The sequence below is a fragment of the Falco punctatus genome (genome assembly GCF_963210335.1).
Source record: "Falco punctatus genome assembly, chromosome: 8".
Classification (NCBI taxonomy): Eukaryota; Metazoa; Chordata; class Aves; order Falconiformes; family Falconidae; genus Falco; species Falco punctatus.
The window spans coordinates 26062069-26080536 of record NC_137588.1 but is presented as its reverse complement, the minus strand read 5'-3'; the positions used below and the strand labels follow the sequence as shown (position 1 = coordinate 26080536).

General features: G+C 66.9%; 3 protein-coding genes across 5 annotated transcripts; all 3 read left to right on the top strand.

Annotated features, from left to right (window-relative positions):
- Positions 1 to 31: 31 nt before the first annotated feature.
- Positions 32 to 3536, top strand: CATIP (ciliogenesis associated TTC17 interacting protein). The gene is given in 7 exon segments (XM_080397969.1): positions 32 to 403; positions 617 to 817; positions 951 to 1247; positions 1250 to 1431; positions 1564 to 1734; positions 1917 to 2387; positions 2616 to 3536. Coding segments are annotated over 7 exon segments (1623 nt in total). The 5' UTR covers positions 32 to 327; the 3' UTR covers positions 2841 to 3536.
- A 184-nt stretch (positions 3537 to 3720) lies between these two features.
- SLC11A1 (solute carrier family 11 member 1) lies at positions 3721 to 10244 on the top strand. 3 transcript variants are annotated; one of them, XM_080397944.1, is made up of 15 exons: positions 3721 to 3889; positions 4472 to 4605; positions 5114 to 5236; positions 5567 to 5686; positions 6473 to 6579; positions 6670 to 6740; positions 6850 to 6917; positions 7052 to 7207; positions 7346 to 7504; positions 7685 to 7774; positions 7951 to 8070; positions 8569 to 8718; positions 8803 to 8876; positions 9356 to 9509; positions 9597 to 10244. In XM_080397944.1, the coding sequence occupies exons 1-15, from the start codon at positions 3850 to 3852 to the stop codon at positions 9705 to 9707; spliced, it is 1677 nt and encodes a 558-aa protein (XP_080254070.1). In that variant the 5' UTR covers positions 3721 to 3849; the 3' UTR covers positions 9708 to 10244. The 3 variants fall into 3 exon arrangements, with proteins under 3 accessions (XP_080254070.1, XP_080254072.1, XP_080254071.1); XM_080397946.1 differs by lacking the exons at positions 9356 to 9509; positions 9597 to 10244 and adding an exon at positions 9044 to 9323; XM_080397945.1 differs by lacking the exon at positions 3721 to 3889 and having other exon boundaries at positions 4483 to 4605; positions 5125 to 5236.
- Positions 10245 to 13475: 3231 nt separating this feature from the next.
- On the top strand, positions 13476 to 18366 carry CTDSP1 (CTD small phosphatase 1). The gene is made up of 7 exons (XM_080397951.1): positions 13476 to 13737; positions 15135 to 15277; positions 15493 to 15594; positions 15854 to 15910; positions 16441 to 16533; positions 16798 to 16983; positions 17076 to 18366. The coding sequence occupies exons 1-7, from the start codon at positions 13500 to 13502 to the stop codon at positions 17202 to 17204; spliced, it is 948 nt and encodes a 315-aa protein (XP_080254077.1). The 5' UTR covers positions 13476 to 13499; the 3' UTR covers positions 17205 to 18366.
- Positions 18367 to 18468: the final 102 nt, after the last annotated feature.

The following is an 18468-nucleotide window of genomic DNA, read 5'->3' as shown; positions in this document are numbered from 1 at the left end:
CCCCACTGCGAGGTCGCTGCCCCTTTAAGAGGCGGGGCCAGGCCGTTGCTATAGAAACGGCTGAGGCGTCGCAGGGGGGTACCTGGGTCCGGTCCGGGCAGGTCTGGGGGCCGGGGGGAGCCCCGGGGCTCGGCCGGGGGGCTCGGGGGTGTTGGGGAGGCTGCGGAGGGCCGGGGGTGAGGATTGGGGGGCGACGGGGGCTGGGAGGGGCGGTCACTATGTCCCCCCCAGGGTTACACATGTGGGCACGGGGGGTGTACCGCGGTCTGGGGGAGACGTGCAGCCCCCTTACCGGGGGGTCCGGCAGCAGGAGCCCCCAGGCTGGGCATGGAGCCCCCCCGCGAGTGCCGGCAGGAGACCCCAGCCATCAGGGAGGCAGCCGCCGAGTTCCTGAGCCTCATCGGTGGGTCCCCGGCCCCGCGCTCCCCCACGTCCCCCTACGCCGTGCCCTGGGGATCCTCGGTGCAGGGGTGGGGGCCATCGGGTCCGGCAGGAGGAGGACGGGTCGGGGGGGCTTGAGCTGGATAGCACGGTGAGGGGCTCAGCCCGGGCTGCAGGGCGGGGGGAAACTGAGGCAGGGGGTGCCCCGGGCAGGGGTGACGGCCCCCCCGCGCAGGGCCGGAGGAGCTGGAGCGCTGCCTGTTCGCCGAGACGCTGGCGGTGGTGGCCGCGGAGGGACAGGCGGCGGGGCAGCGGTGGGCGGCAGCCCGGTGGGCGCCCTACGAGCGGGAGGGCGCGCCGGCACGGCGCTGCCTGCTGGTGCAGGCCGGCTCCCGCAGCAGGCGGCACGGCGTGCCCGCCTCCAGCACGCTCAAAGGTGAGCCGGGGTGGGGGGTGTACCCCCCGTCCCCAGGGCTGGAGCATCCCCGTCCCACCGGCCCCCAGGGCTGGGGTGGTGGGCACTGCTGCAGCGCCAGCAGGGTGGACTGAGTGTGGCTCTACTCTGCCAGCCTATGTGACCCTGCAGCTGGAGACCCTGGAGCAGGAGGAGCAGGAGCGCCTGGAGGTGACTGGTGTGGCAGTGGCAGTGGCGTGTCCCCTTGCATGTGTCGTTCCCCCCCTGCCCTGGGGTGTGCCCTGCAGCTATGCCCTCCTGGGGGCTGTAGCCTATGCAAGGTCATTGCGGGCAGCTGGGTGTCCCCTCCCCAGCTGGGATCCCACCTCTGTCCCACCAGCTTGGTCCCCATCCCCTCCTCTGGGTGGCAGCTGGGGCAGAGAGTTTCCCATAATGCATCTGGTGTGGTACCCTGATTGAAAGGGGTGCTGAGATGTGCCACCTCAGAGAGGGGGTGCCCTGGCTCTACCCTCCACCCTGTGTGTGTCCCGTCCCCCTCCATTCTGCAGCTCAGAGCACACCCCATAGTGAGAAGGACCCACATGGTGAGCCACCAGCATGGGATGACTGTCACAAAGACCTTCCAGGAAGGAAAGGTGAGACGGGGGTGGGGGAGCGGAATGTCTCACTCCTCTACCCACCAGATGGGTCACATCCTGGGGTGGGATGCGGTGCATGGGGCTGGTGAGGCTGTAGCTGTCCCATGAGGTGGCCAGGTCTCTCCACAGGCAGAGCCACACTGCTGGAGCTTCTCCTACAGCTGGGCCGAGCTGCAGGGGCTGGTGCTGGAGGGGGCCAACCTGCTGCTGCTGCGGGTGATGGCGTGCCGACAGATAGTGCCTCCTGGCCTCGTCTTCCCGACCATTGACACCGAGGGCCACCTCTGCACCTCCAGCTACGTGAGCTGCTGGCCAAGGGGGGCCTGTGGGATGGGGAGGTCTGGAGCAGCTTGGGGTGCCAGGGTGGGAAGTGGGAGATGGGAGTGAGTAGAGTGTGGCTGACAGCATGGGGGGACGTGGGGATGGCACCCAGGGCCAGAGGTGACTCCAGGACAGGGGTGACCCCTGTCTGTGCCCCCCGGTGTCCCCTGGGCATCCAGCAGCAGGCAGTGGGCTCAGCGGAGGCAGAGGTGTTTGTGATCAAGCGAGCTGTGCACACCAGCACTGGCGTCTCCACCATCTGGCACAGCAGCTTCCTCCCCAGCGGGTATGGATGGGAGTCCGGCCGGGGGCAACCCCAGCCCTGTGGAGACCCAGGAGAGGGGGTCACCAGCTCTTCCCCCTGCAGGCGTTTGGCCCGGCTGGAGCAGGTCGGCTGCCCGATGCTGGTGCTTCTGCAAGATGAGTCTGTCCTTGGCAAGACAGGTACTGAGGGGGGAGGCTTCTGCCCCCCAGCATGGGCAGCCCCAGCCCACTGTCTGGCAGCCAAGTGGGGAACACCCTGTCCTGCCTTTCTGCTGCCAGATGGGGTCGAGCCTCAGCCCCCCTTCCCCAAACAGCCCCTGGACTGGGAGGAGGACATCCAGCTCTGGTCCTGGTTCATGGACAGGAAGGTGAAATGGGGGAATGGGGACAGGGAGACATGGGGCTGTGCCACTCCCTAGCAGGGTCTCCCCCTGGGGTGCCCAGGAGGTACAGTGTGGGGGGCAGGCTGGCCAGCATCCTCTCCCACACCTCCTCAACCGTGGGAAAGGACTCAGGCATCCTGCCCTCCCCACCCTGGCACAGCACACAGGGTGGGGACACTGGTGCCCGTGCCCACCCTGGCCACCCCACCACAGGAGGAGCTGCAAGCGTCCCATGCCGCCTATGTCCAGCAGCACCCCGAGCTCCGGGCGCTGCTGTCTGACTTCCTCCAGGCCCTGCTCCTCCAGCAGCCCTGTGACCCCATCTCCTTCGCTGCCCAATTCTTCGCCCACCAGCAGCGCCCCAGGACCCCCTTCACCTCTACTGGGGCTGCCAGCCCCAGCCCCCCACCTCACCGCCCCCTGGCTAACAGGGAATAAAGCTGAGAGCGGTGCCTGTCCAGGCTTGTTTGCTTTGGGGAAACTGAGGCACGGGGAGGGCAGGGGGTGCTGAGTTGCATGCTAACGCCCCCCATGCCAGTCTGGGGAGGACCCTGTCCACCTCCCAGCTGTTCTAGCCATTAATTGGGGTGGGGGGTGTCTGGGTCATACCCTGGAGCAGGGCCAGGCTCACATCCCTGTGCCCACCCCACCCCCACATCTCCTTGGGGATAGACCCCGATGCCCACTTCTCTATGGGGCACAGCCTGTCTGGCAGAGGGGTGCCCCAGAAAGTCAGTTGGTGCTCCCCAGGCACCCATAGGTGCACCTGGGGTGCTCTCTCTCCCATCTCAACAGCCATGAGGGTCCTGGGGATGGAGTGCCTCACTTTTGTAGGCACAGCCTGACCTGCAATGACACTGAGCACCCCATCTTTGGGTGAAGGCCCCCCCACCCAGGGGTGGTGTGAGCACCCTGTGCCACAGAGCCTGCCTGCTGGGTGCTCCCCCCCCCGGCAGCTGAGGGTGCATTTTGACCTGCTCACGCGCTTGTGCAACACTCCTGCTTCCTCCTCGCTCCTACTCCTCCGGCCTTTCCCCTACTCCCGTGGGGCCAGCCCTCCCTCCCCACGCAGTGGGACACTGTCCCCCGTCCCTCCAGCCGCCCATGGAGCAGGACCCCTGGCAGGTGATGGAGGCCGACATGCAGACATGCTCCGACACCCCTGGGCACACTGGTGTGGGTGCCCCGGGCTTGCACATGCCTGTGCATGCCAGGGGGGAGGGAGGTGCTGGGTGTCCCCCCCCCCGCCTGACAGAGGGTGGGGGAACTGAGACCGTGCACATTCACAGCACCCAGCCCGCACTAGGCAGGGCCCCTTTCCCACCCCAGGTCTGCGGATAGGGAAGGAGCACTTCCTCCTCCTCGCGGGGGCTGCAGCTGGGGGTGTCCTTTAAAAGCTGGACGGCAGGCATTGCACGCAGTGTTGAAAAAGGGGCCTCCCAGCACCATGTCCAGATCAGACCCAGCCACGGCATCGCTGGAGGCAGGTGAGTCCCATGACACTTGGGTCCCCTTGCACCTCCTTCCCTCCCCTAGATCCCCTTCCCTCCGCCCCAGAACACCACCTGGCTCTGCTCCCCCCACCCACCCACTGCCCCAGTGGGCACCATCCCCCTTAACCTGTCCTGGCTTCCCCACTTGGCCCATCCTCTGTTCCCCCAAGACCACTAGTGATTTACCCACGCTACCAGGACATAAGTGGGCTGGGGAAGGGGGCGGTTGGGACCAGTATGAGCCTCTTGTCCCAGTCTGCCCATCTGGCAGCAAGACCCAGAGCACGGTCCCCTCCTGTCCCTCCTGCCCAGAAATGCACTTATCTCTTGGACTTGTGAAGGCTGCGTGTGACCAGGGGGCTTTAGGGACACGTGAGCTGGAGGTGGCATCTTACCCCTCTGGGTAGCCACTGACAGCCCTCATATACCACCCTCAGAGCCCTCCTGGGAAAATGGGGCTTGTCCCTCATGGGGCTCACTGGGCAGCAGCAGGGGGGACTGAGGGGAAGCTGGTTTCAGGGCTGCCAGCCCACCAGTGTCCTTGTCCTGCTCTCCTCTTCCTTGCCCTCCCTCCAGGCCTCACTGGGTCCCTGAACTGGGACAAAGCCCAGATTTACAGCACCGGCCGGAGCCCCATGCCCCCCCAGCGCCCTGGTACCCGGGATCAGACCTACCTGGATGAACTCATAAGCATCCCCAAGGGCGGCGGGGTAGGTGCTGCCAGGCTGGCACCTCTGGTTGAGGGTGGGAAGAGACAGGGTGGGGGGCCAGTACCACAGGGATCTTGAGGTGGGGAGTCAAAGGGCCACCGCAGAGGGGGACACATGCCTGGGACTTGCCCTGGGGACCTCAGTGTCTCCAGACCTGGCTCAAGCAAATCCCAGCCCCAGGCTGAGTGTTTCCACATAAAGGTTTCCAGATTGGGAAACTGAGGCACAAGGCAAGGTGCTACCCAGCCGCAGGGATCACCCTGCTGCTTACACACTTTCTGAGCTCCCCGTCCTGGGCCACCTGTGCCCAGGCCCGTGGGGGTCCCCCGGGGCTGCCTGCACCCCACCAGCTCCCCCATCCTCGGCTGGTCCCAGAGGCGGAAGGGAGAAGGGGAGGGAATGGGGGTTCCCCTGCCGGGAGGAATGGTGAAAGCATGGCCCAGCAGCAGGAAACCACGAAGTGCAATTAACGGTGCCTGACAGCCCCGCGACCCCCTCCTTGTCCCAGCCTGGTTTCAGCTTTAGGAAACTCTGGGCTTTCACTGGTCCCGGCTTCCTCATGAGCATCGCATACCTGGACCCGGGCAACGTGGAGTCGGACCTGCAGTGTGGGGCTGTGGCGGGGTTCAAGGTGAGCCCTGGGCCCCCCCAGCCCCGGCATCAGGAAGCAGACGAGGGTTTTGTAACCTCTCCCGCACTAACGACCGCCCAGCCCCATGGCAAGCCAACCTCCCCAGCCTGAAGAGCGGGAAGGGCATGGGTGGGGGGCCTTGGTGCTGGGGGAGGGCACCCAGGGGTGGGAGAGGGCCACCCCTCTGCCTGGGCTGGGGACCACCTCTAGCCCCTCCAGGCTTTTCTTCCCCATGTCCCTGGGCTGGTTGATAACCTTGCTGGGATCCCGGGAAGCCAGATCCTGCCTGGTGCTCAGCCCCTGCTACCTCCCTCCCTCCTGCCCCCCCAGCTGCTGTGGGTGCTGCTGTGGGCCACCATCCTAGGGCTGCTGTGCCAGCGCCTGGCCATCCGGCTGGGTGTCGTGACAGGGAAGGACCTGGGTGAGATTTGCTACCTCTACTACCCCAAGGTGAGCAACCACTGGGAATCCCCCAGGGGGTCACAGCCTGGGGGAGGTGCTGCATTTGGGCTGATGACAGTCCTGGCAGCGACTTGGGGGGCTGGAGAGGAGCAGGAAGATACTGTGACAGCCCCACCTTCCCCAGGGGCTCCCCAAAGCACCCCCAGCCCCAGTGCCCACACACTCCTGCAGTATAGGGGCCCAGGGTGTTGGAGGGAAGAAGCTGCCTCGGTGTCCTGGTCCCATCTGGGGACATGTGAACGCGTCCTCGGTGGGGGGGTGAGCCCAGGCGTCGAGGCAGCAACGCGCAGCTGAGACGCGGGATAAGCCTGGGCGTGTTGGTGCAGGGAGTTGGGGGAGCTCAGGGAGGGGCAAACAGCAAAGGAGAGGGGGAGCTAGGGGTCCCTTCTAGGCAGCAAGGTCCTGAGGCGGGGAATAAGTGATGGCTGATGTTGGCTGAACGACAGGTCCCCAGAAGGAGGGCTGGATATGCCTCTCTGCCCTGGTGTGCCCCCTGAGCATCATATCCAGACAGCTGGGTCCTATCCTCAGCTCCCACTGGGGCAGGTATGGGGATGGGGGAGGCAGGCTGGGATTTAGGATCCATCTTGCACCCTGAGACTGTGTCATGGGACAGGCTGGCGGGGTGTCTCCTGGTGTCCCCATGCTGCTCTGGGTGGCTTGCTGCAGCCTGGGGACAGGGATCTCCACCCTGGAGGCTGTGCCAGTTCACCTGGGGCCAAGCTCCTCTGCGAGCTCTGGCACCTCATGGCACCCTGGCCCTGGCCCCTCCAGGTGCCCCGTGTGCTGCTTTGGCTCATGATCGAGATCGCCATCATCGGCTCTGACATGCAGGAGGTGATTGGGACAGCCATTGCCTTCAGCCTGCTCTCAGCCGGCCGGTGAGCTGCTCCATGGGGACTCCCATCCTCCCCCATGGCCCTGCTCTGTCGAGGGGGACATGTCTAATGCCCCCCCTTGCCATCCTGCAGAATCCCCCTCTGGGGTGGGGTCCTCATCACCATTGTGGACACCCTCTTCTTTCTCTTCCTCGACAAGTATGGTAAGTGCCAGGGTGGGGGGACAGGGGAGACGCTCACCTGGGAAGCCCTGGTGCCCATGTGGTACTGGTGTCCCCTGCTCTGCCCCACTCCATCTCTCGACCTCTCTAGGGCTCCGAAAACTGGAGGCTTTCTTCGGCCTCCTGATCACCATTATGGCCCTGACCTTTGGCTACGAGGTGAAGGGGGGAGCTGGGGATACCCCTTTCCCTGCAGGGCGCTGGCAGGGGACCCCTGTGGGGCATCCACACTGGCACTGGCCTGTAGTGGGCAGGCAGGGCAGCTCACACTGCCCCTTCCCACCGGTCCCCAGTATGTGGTGGTGAGGCCAGGGCAGGTGGAGGTACTGAAGGGCATTTTCCTGCCCTATTGCCTGGGCTGCGGGCGAGAGGAGCTGCTCCAGGCCGTGGGCATCATTGGCGCCATCATTATGCCCCATAACATCTTCCTCCACTCCTCCTTGGTGAAGGTGAGACAAAGGCACTGCCATGGGCACTGCCACCCCAGGAGTGTCTCAGGGGACTCTTGGTGGGGATCAGCTGGTCCTGGATGTGGGACAGGGGTGCTCACCTGACCCTGTGGCACCCATGTCACCCGCCATGCTCAGACACGGGCAATCGACCGATCCAAGAAGGAGGCGGTGCAGGAGGCCAACATGTATTTCCTGATCGAGTCCTGCCTAGCCCTTTTTGTCTCCTTCCTCATCAACCTCTTTGTCATGGCTGTCTTTGGCGAGGCTTTCTACCACCAGCGAAACGAGGATGTGGTGAGTGTCACTTCATGCCCATGGGGAGGTGATGGCTGTGCCAGCTGTGGAGACGGGCAGGGCGAGCATCTCTTGGAGAGTGGGTATCCTCCTGCCCCAAGTCGTGGTGTGGCGGGGTCCCCCCATGCCTGTGGAGACTACTGGGTGGCTGTCACGCTCACGCCCGCTTGTGCCTTGCAGCACAACAAGTGCATCAACAGCAGCGTCCGCCAGTATGCCAGCATCTTCCCAACCAACAATGAGACGGTCTCTGTGGATATCTACCAGGGGGTGAGTGACCCTGGGCTGTGCCCAGTGGGCATCTGTACCCACTGGGGGAACATAGTGCTCCCCGCATTGACCCCTGGGGCTGGGAGCTGCCGCAACCCTGCTGGAAGGCTGGGAGCTGATGGAAGTACCCAGGGTGGGGGATGATTTGGGATCCCCATGGGACTGTCTCTCCGCAGGGTGTTATCCTGGGCTGCTATTTCGGGACAGCGGCACTGTACATCTGGGCCATCGGGATCCTGGCGGCGGGACAGAGCTCCACAATGACTGGGACATATGCGGGGCAGTTTGTCATGGAGGTGAGGGACAGGGATGCTGGCCCTTGCCCCCACAGGTAACACGTGGGAGCGGCGGCAGGAAACACAGCTGGGCCCTGGGTGAGGGGTCCAGTTTGGCAGAGTTAATTGCCCCCCATGCCTGCAGGGAGCTGGGCATACAGCGATGCCCACCTGGTGGGTGGCAGCTTGCTCTGGCACCAAGGTCCTGGGTCCCCAGGAGGTGGGATGGGGACAGTGCCCACCCATTGCTGCTGCATGGCCACCCCCATTCCCTGTGACACCCTCCCCGAGGCACTCTGTGAATGCCCCACACAGTATTTCCCTGAGATCTTTCGCTTAATGAGCTGGAGCTGACATCTAGTGGGGCCCAGCAGCCCTGCAAAGGCTTGCTCAGTGCCCTGGCATGGAGGAAGGGGTGATGCCCCACATGTTCCTCCAACCCAGATTTGGGGGGTCCACCCTAGCATGGTGCCCCAGGCACAGCAAGGGGTGAGGGCACAGATTTTTCCTTGTCCCCAGGGCTTCCTGCAGCTCCGCTGGTCCCGCTTCGCCCGGGTGCTCTTCACCCGCTCCTTTGCTATCTTGCCCACTGTCTTTGTGGCTGCCTTCAAGGATGTCAGCCACCTCACAGGCATGAATGACCTGCTCAATGTCCTGCAGAGCATCCTGGTAAGGTAGTGGTGGGGGGGCACCACCTTCCCCCCAACACCCCAGCCTGATGGCTATGCCCCCTTCATCCCCCTCTCCTTCCAGCTGCCGTTCGCTGTCCTGCCCGTCCTCACCTTCACCAGCCTGCACCCACTCATGCAGGATTTCACCAACAGCCTGTGAGTGCTGGGGCACGGGGGAGGTGCGGGGTGGGTAGAATGGAGTGCTCCAGCCGCAGGCACCCTCCTTTAGGCTCATCCTGTCCCCCAAAACCATGCCATGGGGTCAGTTGGTGTATGGGTATTGGGATGGTCTAATTCCTGCCTGTTCGCTCCCACCTGTTCAGGGCATCCAGAGTGGGACAGACCCATCACTGACCTCTCCATCCTCATCCAAATGCCAAGTGTGACCCCCTCAGGCATCCCTGGGTCCTCAGCATCCTCCTAGCACTGCCAGCCCTGCATTCAGAGGGTGGCCAAAGCCCACACCCAGACCCCCATTGTAGGGGTGTAGTATGGCCATGGGGTGCAGAAATGTTCTAGTTGGGGTTTTGCTCACCCACAAACCCAGATCCCCCAGTCCGCTGTGCCTGGTGGCATGCAGGGGGGGGGGGGGGGGTGCTCTGCCCTGGCACTGATGCCCACTCCCCTGCCCGCAGCCTGGGGAAGGTGCTGATGACCCTCATCACGGGGCTGGTCTGTGCCATCAACGTCTACTTCGTGGTGGACTTTCTGCCCACACTGCAGGGGCTGGGGTACTACATCCCCCTGGGACTGCTGCTGGCTGCCTACGTGGCCTTCGTCGCCTACCTGGTAAGGCTGGCGCTGTGGGGAGGGGCAGTGGGTGGGTGGCGGCATCCCTGGTGGGTGCCCATCAACCTGCCCGCTTTGCCCCCACAGATCTGGACGTGCAGCATCGCACACGGAGCCTGGTTCCTAGCCCGGGGCCACCATAGCCGGTTCAACTTCGGCATCTCCTTCGACCCAGCGGCAGTGGCAGGGACCCGGTGACAGACCCCGTCAGTCCTTGCTGCCCCGCAGTCCCTGCCCAGCACCGTCTCCCACACCAGGCACCCACCAGATGCCACGCCAAGCCCAGGGATGATGCTCTGGCCAGAAACGCACCCAGTAAGGAAGGGGTTAACAGCCGGGCAGCCCTCCCCCCAAGTTTTTAGAGCCTCTTCCCCCCCCCCCCCCAGTTCAGGTCTGGATGCTGGGGGGGGTGGTGTGGATGGCAGCAGGATGTGCCAAGGGCTGGTGAGCGAGCCGCCCCGGAGACCTCCCCCCCCTCCTCATTAGTGCCGGGAACCGCCGGCCCCCGGGACCGCTAATTACCGCCCGGGACCGCTAATCACCTCCCGGGACCGCTAACCATCCCTCACCGCCCGCCTCCCGGGGCCACCGGGGCAGCCCCAGGGGGGCCGGGGCCGCCAGCGCCGCTGCCCGGCACCGGCCCCAGCCCCCGGCCCGGCCGGAGCCCCACGTGGGGCTCCCAAACTCGGGGGGATTGGGGTGCGTGTGCTGATAAATGGCGTGTTTGTAACCTGGCCTCAGCCTCGCTGCTGCTGCGCGCCGCCGCGGCGGGCGGGGACCCCCACGGCACCCGCATCCCCCGGGCCCGACCCTTTGCCCCAGGCTGGGGGGCTCGGCGGGGGGGTGGCGTGGGGTGTTGCTTACACCTACGCGGTGCCGCGGGAGGAGGGGCTCGGCACCAGCCCCTTGCATTCCTCCGGGGGGAGCGGGGGCCCACCGTGCCCTCTCCGCCCCGGATGCCCCGTTTCCCGCCCGCCGGCACCGCCGGATGCGGAGCCGCTCGGCCCTTCCCCGGCTGCGGCCGTGCCCCCTCGCCTGCTCCGCACCCCGGGCCGGGGGGGGCGGGGGTCCCGCCGCGCTTCGCCCCCCGCCGCGGCCCGCACTTGCGAGACGCTCCCTGGCTGTTTCAAGGCTACCCCCTCTCCCCAGCACCCCCTACCCCAAAATCACCGTTCCCAAACCACCCCGGCCGGGAGGTGGAGGGAGGGAATTGGGGGGCCCGCCCCCCCTGGCCCTGGCCCCCCCCGCCCCCGGGAAGGGGACCCCCCGCTCCCGGGGGCCGCGCTTGTTTATGTGAAGAATTTCCCCTTCCTTAAAAGGGCGATGCCGGCCGGGGTGGGGCGGTGCCTCCCCCCGCCTTCGCGTTGGCCCGGCCTCGGGCTGTTTGAAGGAGGAGCCAGACCTGTGGGGCCCACCAAAATGCGGGGTCGTGCCGCCCCCCTCCCCAAGGGGCGCAGCCGACACCAGTCGCCGGGGCTGCCACTGGCCCCGGGGAGAAGGAGCAGGGACCACCCCGCACCCCCCTCGGCGGTGAGAAGCACCCGCAGAACGGGGCGCATCTCCCCGGGGGTACGGGGCTGGGGGGTCTCGGGGTTGTCCCTAGCGGGCGCGGGGCCGGGGCCGGGCGCTGGGGTCTGTGGGGTCCAGGGACAGCCCCACGGCTGGTCGAGGGGCGGGGGGTCCCCAGGGCTGTGCCTTATGGGATTGCCCTGCTCCGGCTGGGACCTGCACCCCGGGGGCAGCCGCAGCCGGGGGGCAACTGCCTGAGCCCAGCTTTAGCAGGAGGCATGCGGCCTGGGCTGTGGGGCAGCACACCGTGGGTCAAAGTGCCCAGCGCTGTGGCTGGCTGGTGGAACAGGGGATAGGATGCAGGACCCTAGCCTGGGGACAGTGGGGTGGCACGGAGGGGTCCCTTGGTGCCTGGCTGCTGGGTGCCACTCTGCCCTGTGCTCGCACCCCACAGCATTCACATCCAGGTGGGATTCGCCTGGGCTGGGGGTGCAGGATGAGTCCCCTGTCCCCACCAGCTTGGTGTCACCAGGATGGGTATGACCCCCCTCCCCAGCTTCCAGATCTGACCGCAAGCAAGCAGCAAAGCTAGAAGTGATGCTCCAAGTGCTGCTGCAGGTATCTGGCCTGGAGACGTTCCTAATTGCATTAATTAAGGGGACTGGCAGGGCCTGGCTAAGCTGGGGCTGCAGCCTGTGCATGGCTCATCAGGGAGGGAAGAGAAGGATTTGTCCAGAGGGACAGGGATGCTGGAAGGGACACTGTGTGGTCTCCACTGCTGCCCCACGGCGAGCAGCATCCCCTCGCACCCACCAGCAGCCCAGCCAGCCAGCAGGCATCCTGCCCCACTCCACCTGGGCTGAGGGAGCTGCACAGGTCAGCCCAAAATAGAGAGTGGAGGAAGCACGGTCTCTTCCTTCCTCCTCCTCCTGCCAGGCAGCGGGGCAGTGCCGGCTGTCTCCCTGCCCAGTGTGGCAGAGGGGCAGAGAAACCGAGGCATGGCTGCTTGCTGCCTGCTGCCGGAGCGCGCGGAGGGGATGGCAGGATGCAGCGTCCCGGTTCCCCCTGGGGCTTGTGGTGCCGGGATGCCCCACGTGGACCGGGAGCACGGGAGCCACGGGCACGAACTGGCTTTTGCTTCATCAGTGTTTCCAGTGCCTGCCTGGTCCCGCCGTCGTCACGGCATTCTAATTCCTCAGGAAGGCACGTCCTGATGCCGGACCCCATTTCCCCGAGGGGTCCCTGTGGGCATGTGTTGTGCCCCACACTGGCCGCGGGGAGCACAGGTCCCCTCCCAGCCCTGCTTCCTAGGGGCTGTTCCTGCCGTATCAGGATGGCTCAGCTGGGCAGAGCTGTACCCGGTGTGTGCCACCACGGGCATGGCAACCTTGCCTGTGGCCCTGCACCCCCCCGGGCCAGAAAGGACGATCTCGACCCCTGAAGTCTCCACACTGCAGCTGGGAGAGATGGAAAGACCCCTAACAAGCTTAGACAGAGAATTTCCAACCTGCTCTGTCCCTGGGGCAGTGCTGACTGCGGCCATAGCATCTCCTGCCACCGAGATGGCAAGGGAGGGAGTGACTGGGACCAGCCAGACCACGGGGTCAGATGCTGGGCAGTGTGGGGTGAGGCTGCCCTGGCAGGGCCCGGACGGGCTTGCCAGGGGGAAGAGGTTGGGGCTGGAGGATGCCAGCACATGGGGGGCTTGGGCAGCGGGGCAGGAGTGGCTCCTGAGGGGATTGGTGCATCCTCAAGCTGCTGGTAAGAGCCGTTTTTCGGAGAGCACCTGGAAACAGCCCTGCTTCCCCGCCCCCCCCCCCCCCCCCCCCCCGGAGTAAGAGGGGAGGAATTGCAGGGGGAGGTATATGTATTGCTTACATATATATATGGGTATATATATTTTCCCAAAATAACTGGGGAATTGCAGGGGAAAGAGGGAAAGAAAGAAAAAAGCAGGCAGCTACTGGTGCAGCCCCCCAGCACCTGCTGACCCATATGCTGGCCTGCCCTGGCAATGGGGAACGTATTCCTGGGGCAGGGGGGAACGGGGACGACGAGGACCACCCAGCCTTGAGCCACCAGATCCAGGGGTCTGTGCTCCGGGGCAAACCCAGCACTGGGGAGGGGCTTCATCTGCTGCAGGGGTCCCTTCCCCAGGGACTGCCAGCTGGACGTGGGGTGACAGCAGGGCTGATCCCCCTCTCCATTATCCCTGAGCCGGGAGAAGGGGGCGGGGGTTGGTTCCGTACGACCACCGTGGCACAAGGTGGTGGTGTTCTTCCCAACCAAACCTGCGGCGCAGGCGCCCCCACAGAGACCGCCAGCCCCTGTACCCCCGGTCCCAGCGGCGGCTCGCCGGGGACCCCCGCTCCTCCCCCGCGGGGCGGGTGCCGGGAGGCGGAGGTGGGAGGAGGAGGAGGGGGTCACCCCCCCCCCGGCGTTGCCCTTTTAAGGGGTTCCTTGAAACCGCGCCCGGGTTCCATGTTTGCAGCCCCAGCCCGGGCGGAGGAAACTCCATGTTGTAACAAAGTTTCCTCCGCGGCGCCGCTCCCGCGCCCGCCGCCCCGCGCCGCCGCCGGCCCCCGCCCCGCCTCCCCCCCCGGGGGCCGCGCCGGGGGGGGCCGCCCCCTTCCCCCCCCCTCCCCGGCGCCCATGGAGCACCAGTCCATCATCGCCCAGGTTAGCAGGGAGGAGGGGAGCGCCCCGCTGCAGGAGAAAGGTAACGCGGCGGGGGTGTCCCCCCCCGCCTCCGGTGCGGGAGAGGGCGTGGGGGGGGAGGTCCCCTGGGGGGTGTCTCAGACATCGAGGGGGCTGGGGGCCTGCGGGTGGCTGCGCCCTGAGGGTGTGATGAGCTGCGGGCCGTCTCAGCCTGCCCCCGTGCGTCCCGCTGCCCCAGGGCTGGAGGGGGATGCGCTGGGGCACGGGGGGGCCGCGGCTGGGAGGGAACGGAGTTGTCCGCACCCGCCGGGGCGCGGGGGGCCGGGCTCCGTCCCTTCCCGAATACCGCCGTTACCCCGGGGTGTTCGGGGCGCTGCTCGGGCCCCGGTGCTCGGCGTGTCTGCGCCGTTTCCTTCGGAGCCGGGCGGGGGTGCGCGCCGCGCCGGGGGGAAACTGAGGCAGGGAGGGGGCCGGGCACCCCGCCGCAGCCCGGCGTCCCATCTGCCGTGCTCCATCCGCTGCGCTCCGTCCGCCGGCGCAGGGGGTCTGGCGGGGAGCGCTGCCCGTCCCGCTGCCTGACGCGCGGGAGCTGCCCGCCGGCCGGGGGAGCGGGCAGGGCCGGGGGGAGCAAGCGTGGGAACGGACCCCGTCCCCAGCGGGCAGCTTCTGCCCCACGGGCTCCCTGCCGTGGGGCGCCCCACGGGGTCGCCAGGGCGCAGCGCTCCAGCCCAGCTGCTGGGGGGCGCGACCAGGGGCAGCCGCGGCTCCCGGCCCCGCTCCCAGCCCAGGGGCAGGATCCGGTGGGGAAGGGGCTGGAGCCGCCGCGCTGCCCCCGGGCGGGCGGGAGCGGCCCCTCTGCCTCAGTTTCCCCTTGATCCGCCAATGGGGGCCGCGGGCACGGCGCCCAGGGCGGGCGGTTCGCCCTGATTGGGCTCTCGCCTCTGGTACGCCTGAGTCGGCCAATGAGAGGGGGCAGGCTGGGGGCGGGGAAAGGAGTGGCTGTAAGCCCCGCCTCCCCCGGCGAGGCCCTGCGCGCGGGGCCACATAACCGCGTGAGTCTGTGCCCCCTGCGGAGGGACGGCGGGGCCGGCCGGGACACCGGCACCGCGACCGCCACAGCCCCTCCCCTGGGGCAGAGCTCCGCTCTGTTACTGTAGGGTCTACAGCCGCGCGGGGGGCCCCACGGGGGTCACCCGTGGTGGGGGACGCGCCCCAGCAAGGGGCTGTGGGTGGTCTCCAAACGCGCGTGTCCGCGGTGCTGCCCGGCGCCAGCGCTTGGCGGGGCAGGAAGGGCGGCCGGAAGAGTGCTGGGGGCCGATAAGGGCACGGGGGGCTCCGCCCCCCCCCCCCCCTCCCGCTCTGGTCCAGCATCAGCACCCTGAACCCGGCTGAGCCACCCCTTCCTCGGCGGGCCGGGGGTGCCCGTGCCCCCTTACCCCCCCCCACAACCCCCCGCAGGTACCCAGGCCCCTGCCAAGAAGCCACGGAGCCGCAGCATCCTCCAGTCCCTCTTCTGTTGCCTGTGCCGCGATGAGGGGGAGCCCTGCGCCAGCACCACCAGTGCCCCGCTCCTGGTGGAGGAGAACGGGGCCCTGCCCAAGGTACCCCCCAGCCCCCCGCCTGGTACTGGAGGGTGGGGGCAGCACTTGGAGGGCCAGGCAGCCCATCCCCAGAGCTCCTCTTGTGCCAGCATAGTGGGGTTAAATGGGCTCCCCCCTGCCATGCCACTGCTCTGAGTGGGCAGGGGGGGAGGGAGTGCCCCTTGCCACCCCGCTGATCCCTGGGTTTGCCCATCCTCCCCCCTGCCCCGCCGCAGGCTGCCGTCAAACACCTCCTGCCCGAGATCAAGCCGCAGGACGCCAGCAAGCTGTGTGTGGTCATCGACCTGGACGAGACGCTGGTGCACAGCTCCTTCAAGGTGGGGGATACCCTGGCCGACCCCCCATCTCTACTGCCCCATGCCCCCCACGCTGCCCTGCTCCCCTCCCCTCATCCCTCCAGGCGATGCCCAGCACCCAGGCACCCGTGGCCAGCACCTGGCACAGCCCTGCGGGGTGGGATGAAGTGTCCCTGCGAGGGGGCTGCGGGGCTGGCAGGGGGTGCATACTGGGCAGAGGGCGGGCAGCGTGTGGGCAGGGGGTGCCTGCCTGGCGCTGACCCTGCTGTGCCCTCCCCAGCCGGTGAACAATGCCGACTTCATCATTCCCGTTGAAATCGACGGCATCATGCACCAGGTAACAGCGTGGGGCTATGCCCATTGGGCAGGGGCCACAACACTCTGCCCCCCGCGCCCCCCCCCCCCCCCCGGGGACCCGGAGCCATCCCAGTGCTCTGCACCAAGGGGCAGTCAGGGGCATCAGGGTGCCAGGGCTGGCACCCTGGGAGGCAGAGGTGGGTGCCTCTCTTCCCAGCAGGGTGGGGAGGTGAGGGGGAGGTCCTGGCACGGTGCCCTCCTGCAGTGGCTGGCCCCGGGTTCAAGTAATCCAGGATAGGCTGTGGTCTGGGCAGTCAGCCTGTTCTCGGTTACTTGGCTCTGGAGCCGGCCAGATGCTTCGCCCTGGACGTGCCAGCAGGGCCGTGGTATCCCCCAGCTCACATGGGGCAGCCCCCACGGCATGGGGCACAGGCAGCTCTCTGCTCCCCTGCCCCAGCAGGGAGCTGTGGGCTGGGCTTGGGGACACGGGTGTCCCCTGGGGTGGGCATGTGGGTGCTGAGTGGGGTTACTGGTGCCCGCGGCACGCTGCCCTCTGCCCCGTGCCCGCAGGTGTATGTGCTCAAGCGGCCGCACGTGGATGAATTCCTGCAGCGCATGGGTGAGCTTTTCGAGTGCGTGCTCTTCACTGCCAGCCTGGCCAAGGTGGGTGCCCCCCCCGCCCCCCGCCATCGCCCTCCCCTTCCCAGCCACCCCTGGGGTGGCACGACTCCCCCCCCCTCCCCACTTGTGGGCATACCTGGCCCCTTGTCCCCTGCCTACCTGCAGGCAGCGCCAGCATCAGGCAGCACTGCCTGCCTGCGCCTCCAGGGTGCTGCTCAAGGAGACGCATGGGGCGAGCTGGGTGCCATGGTCACCATGGAGCGGGCACAGTAGCACAGCGTGGTGACCCCTCTTTTGTGCCTGCAGTATGCAGACCCTGTGGCTGACCTGCTGGATAAATGGGGAGCTTTCCGGGCACGGCTTTTCCGGGAATCCTGCGTCTTCCATCGCGGCAACTACGTGAAGGACCTGAGCCGCCTGGGCCGCGACCTGCGCCGCATCATCATCGTGGACAACTCTCCTGCATCCTACATCTTCCACCCCGATAACGCCGTACGTACCCCGGGGGTGAGGCTGCAGGGGGAGCACAGTGGGGAGGTGGCGGGGGGCCCACCCTCAGCTGCTGCCCGCTGCGCTGCCTGCAGGTGCCGGTGGCCTCCTGGTTCGATAACATGGCAGACACGGAGCTGCTGGACCTGCTGCCCTTCTTCGAGAGGCTCAGCAAGGTGGAGGACGTGTACGCAGTGCTCAAGAAGCAGCGGACTAACAGCTAGTGGCCCCCCACCCCGCCGGTTGCTGCCGAGGGGCACCGCTGTGGCAGCCGGGTGCCTTATTTTTGGGGGGGTGGGGGGAGTATGTCCCAGTGTGCCCCTCATCATCCTCCCCAGCCCTGGTGGGCACGGGTGCCCTCCCTGCCTGCCGGTGGTGGGAGATGTGGGTGTCCCCTCTGGGGGACCTGGGTGTCCCCCTTCCTGTGGAGGAGGGGTGGCCATAGGTGACCCGCTGCCTTGCTGTGCTGAGGACCTGTTGGGGGGGTCCTGTCCTCCCCCACTGCCCCGTCCCCACCCACCCCCCCCCCAAACCTGCATCCCCCCTCCCCGAAACAGTTCTCAGGTCCTTTTCCCCTCCATGTCCCCCCAAGTGGGGAGGGGGGGTCAGCAGCTGCTGCTTTCCACTGCCTTTGGGGGGAGCCTAGATCCCCCGCATCCAGGCTCTGCCTGCTGCAGGGGCTGACGGCCCTTGCCCCTATCGCAGGGAGTGCAGGACTGGTTAAGCCCTTGCCACCCCCCAGAAATGGGGGAGTTTTATTGGTCTTGGTGCACAGGGGTGCTGCCGTACCCTTAACTCTGCCTTGGGTGCAGCTCATCACCTCGGGGGGGTGGGGGTGGGGGACATGCCCCTATCCCCTGCCTTGTGCCTTCTACCCCCTGCCTAGGGGGTGTGTTTTGGGGGGCAGCCTGGCCTCAGGGCTGAGCCCCTGGCCACGAATGCCCCCCACGTGCCTTGGGACACTGTGTCTCCGTGCCCCCCCAATTCCTGCAAGGGGTGTGCCTGGTGGGGGGGCGTTCTTAATGCACTCCCTCCAACCTCGGTTTCTTCCCATGGGGGGAATCTGGTGGCTTCCCCCACCTCCAGCTATACTGTGCCAGTGGGAGCCACTCCAGTCACCGACGGGGGGGTTACCTCCCTTGTGTGCGGGGGTGTGGGGTGGTGGTGGTCATGCGCCCCGTCCCCATCCATCTGCAGCTTCATCAAAGGCTGCAGCTCCTAGGGGGAGGAATCCCCGTACCAGCCTTAGTGTAGCCCAGCCCCCCAGCTGGGGCAGGGTTGGGGGGAACTCTGGGGTCCCCCCCCCTGCAGCATGGGGTTACCCTGACCCCTGTGGGGTTGGGCTTGTGCCAGGATGTCCCCCAGCCTTGAGGCACTGGGGGCTCTCAGGGAGGGTTGGGGGGCAGGGGCAGGAGCTGAGCTCAGCCAGGCCTTTTTTAGCGTTTCAGCATGGACAATGTCTCAGATCTCTTCAGGGGGAAAAGCAAC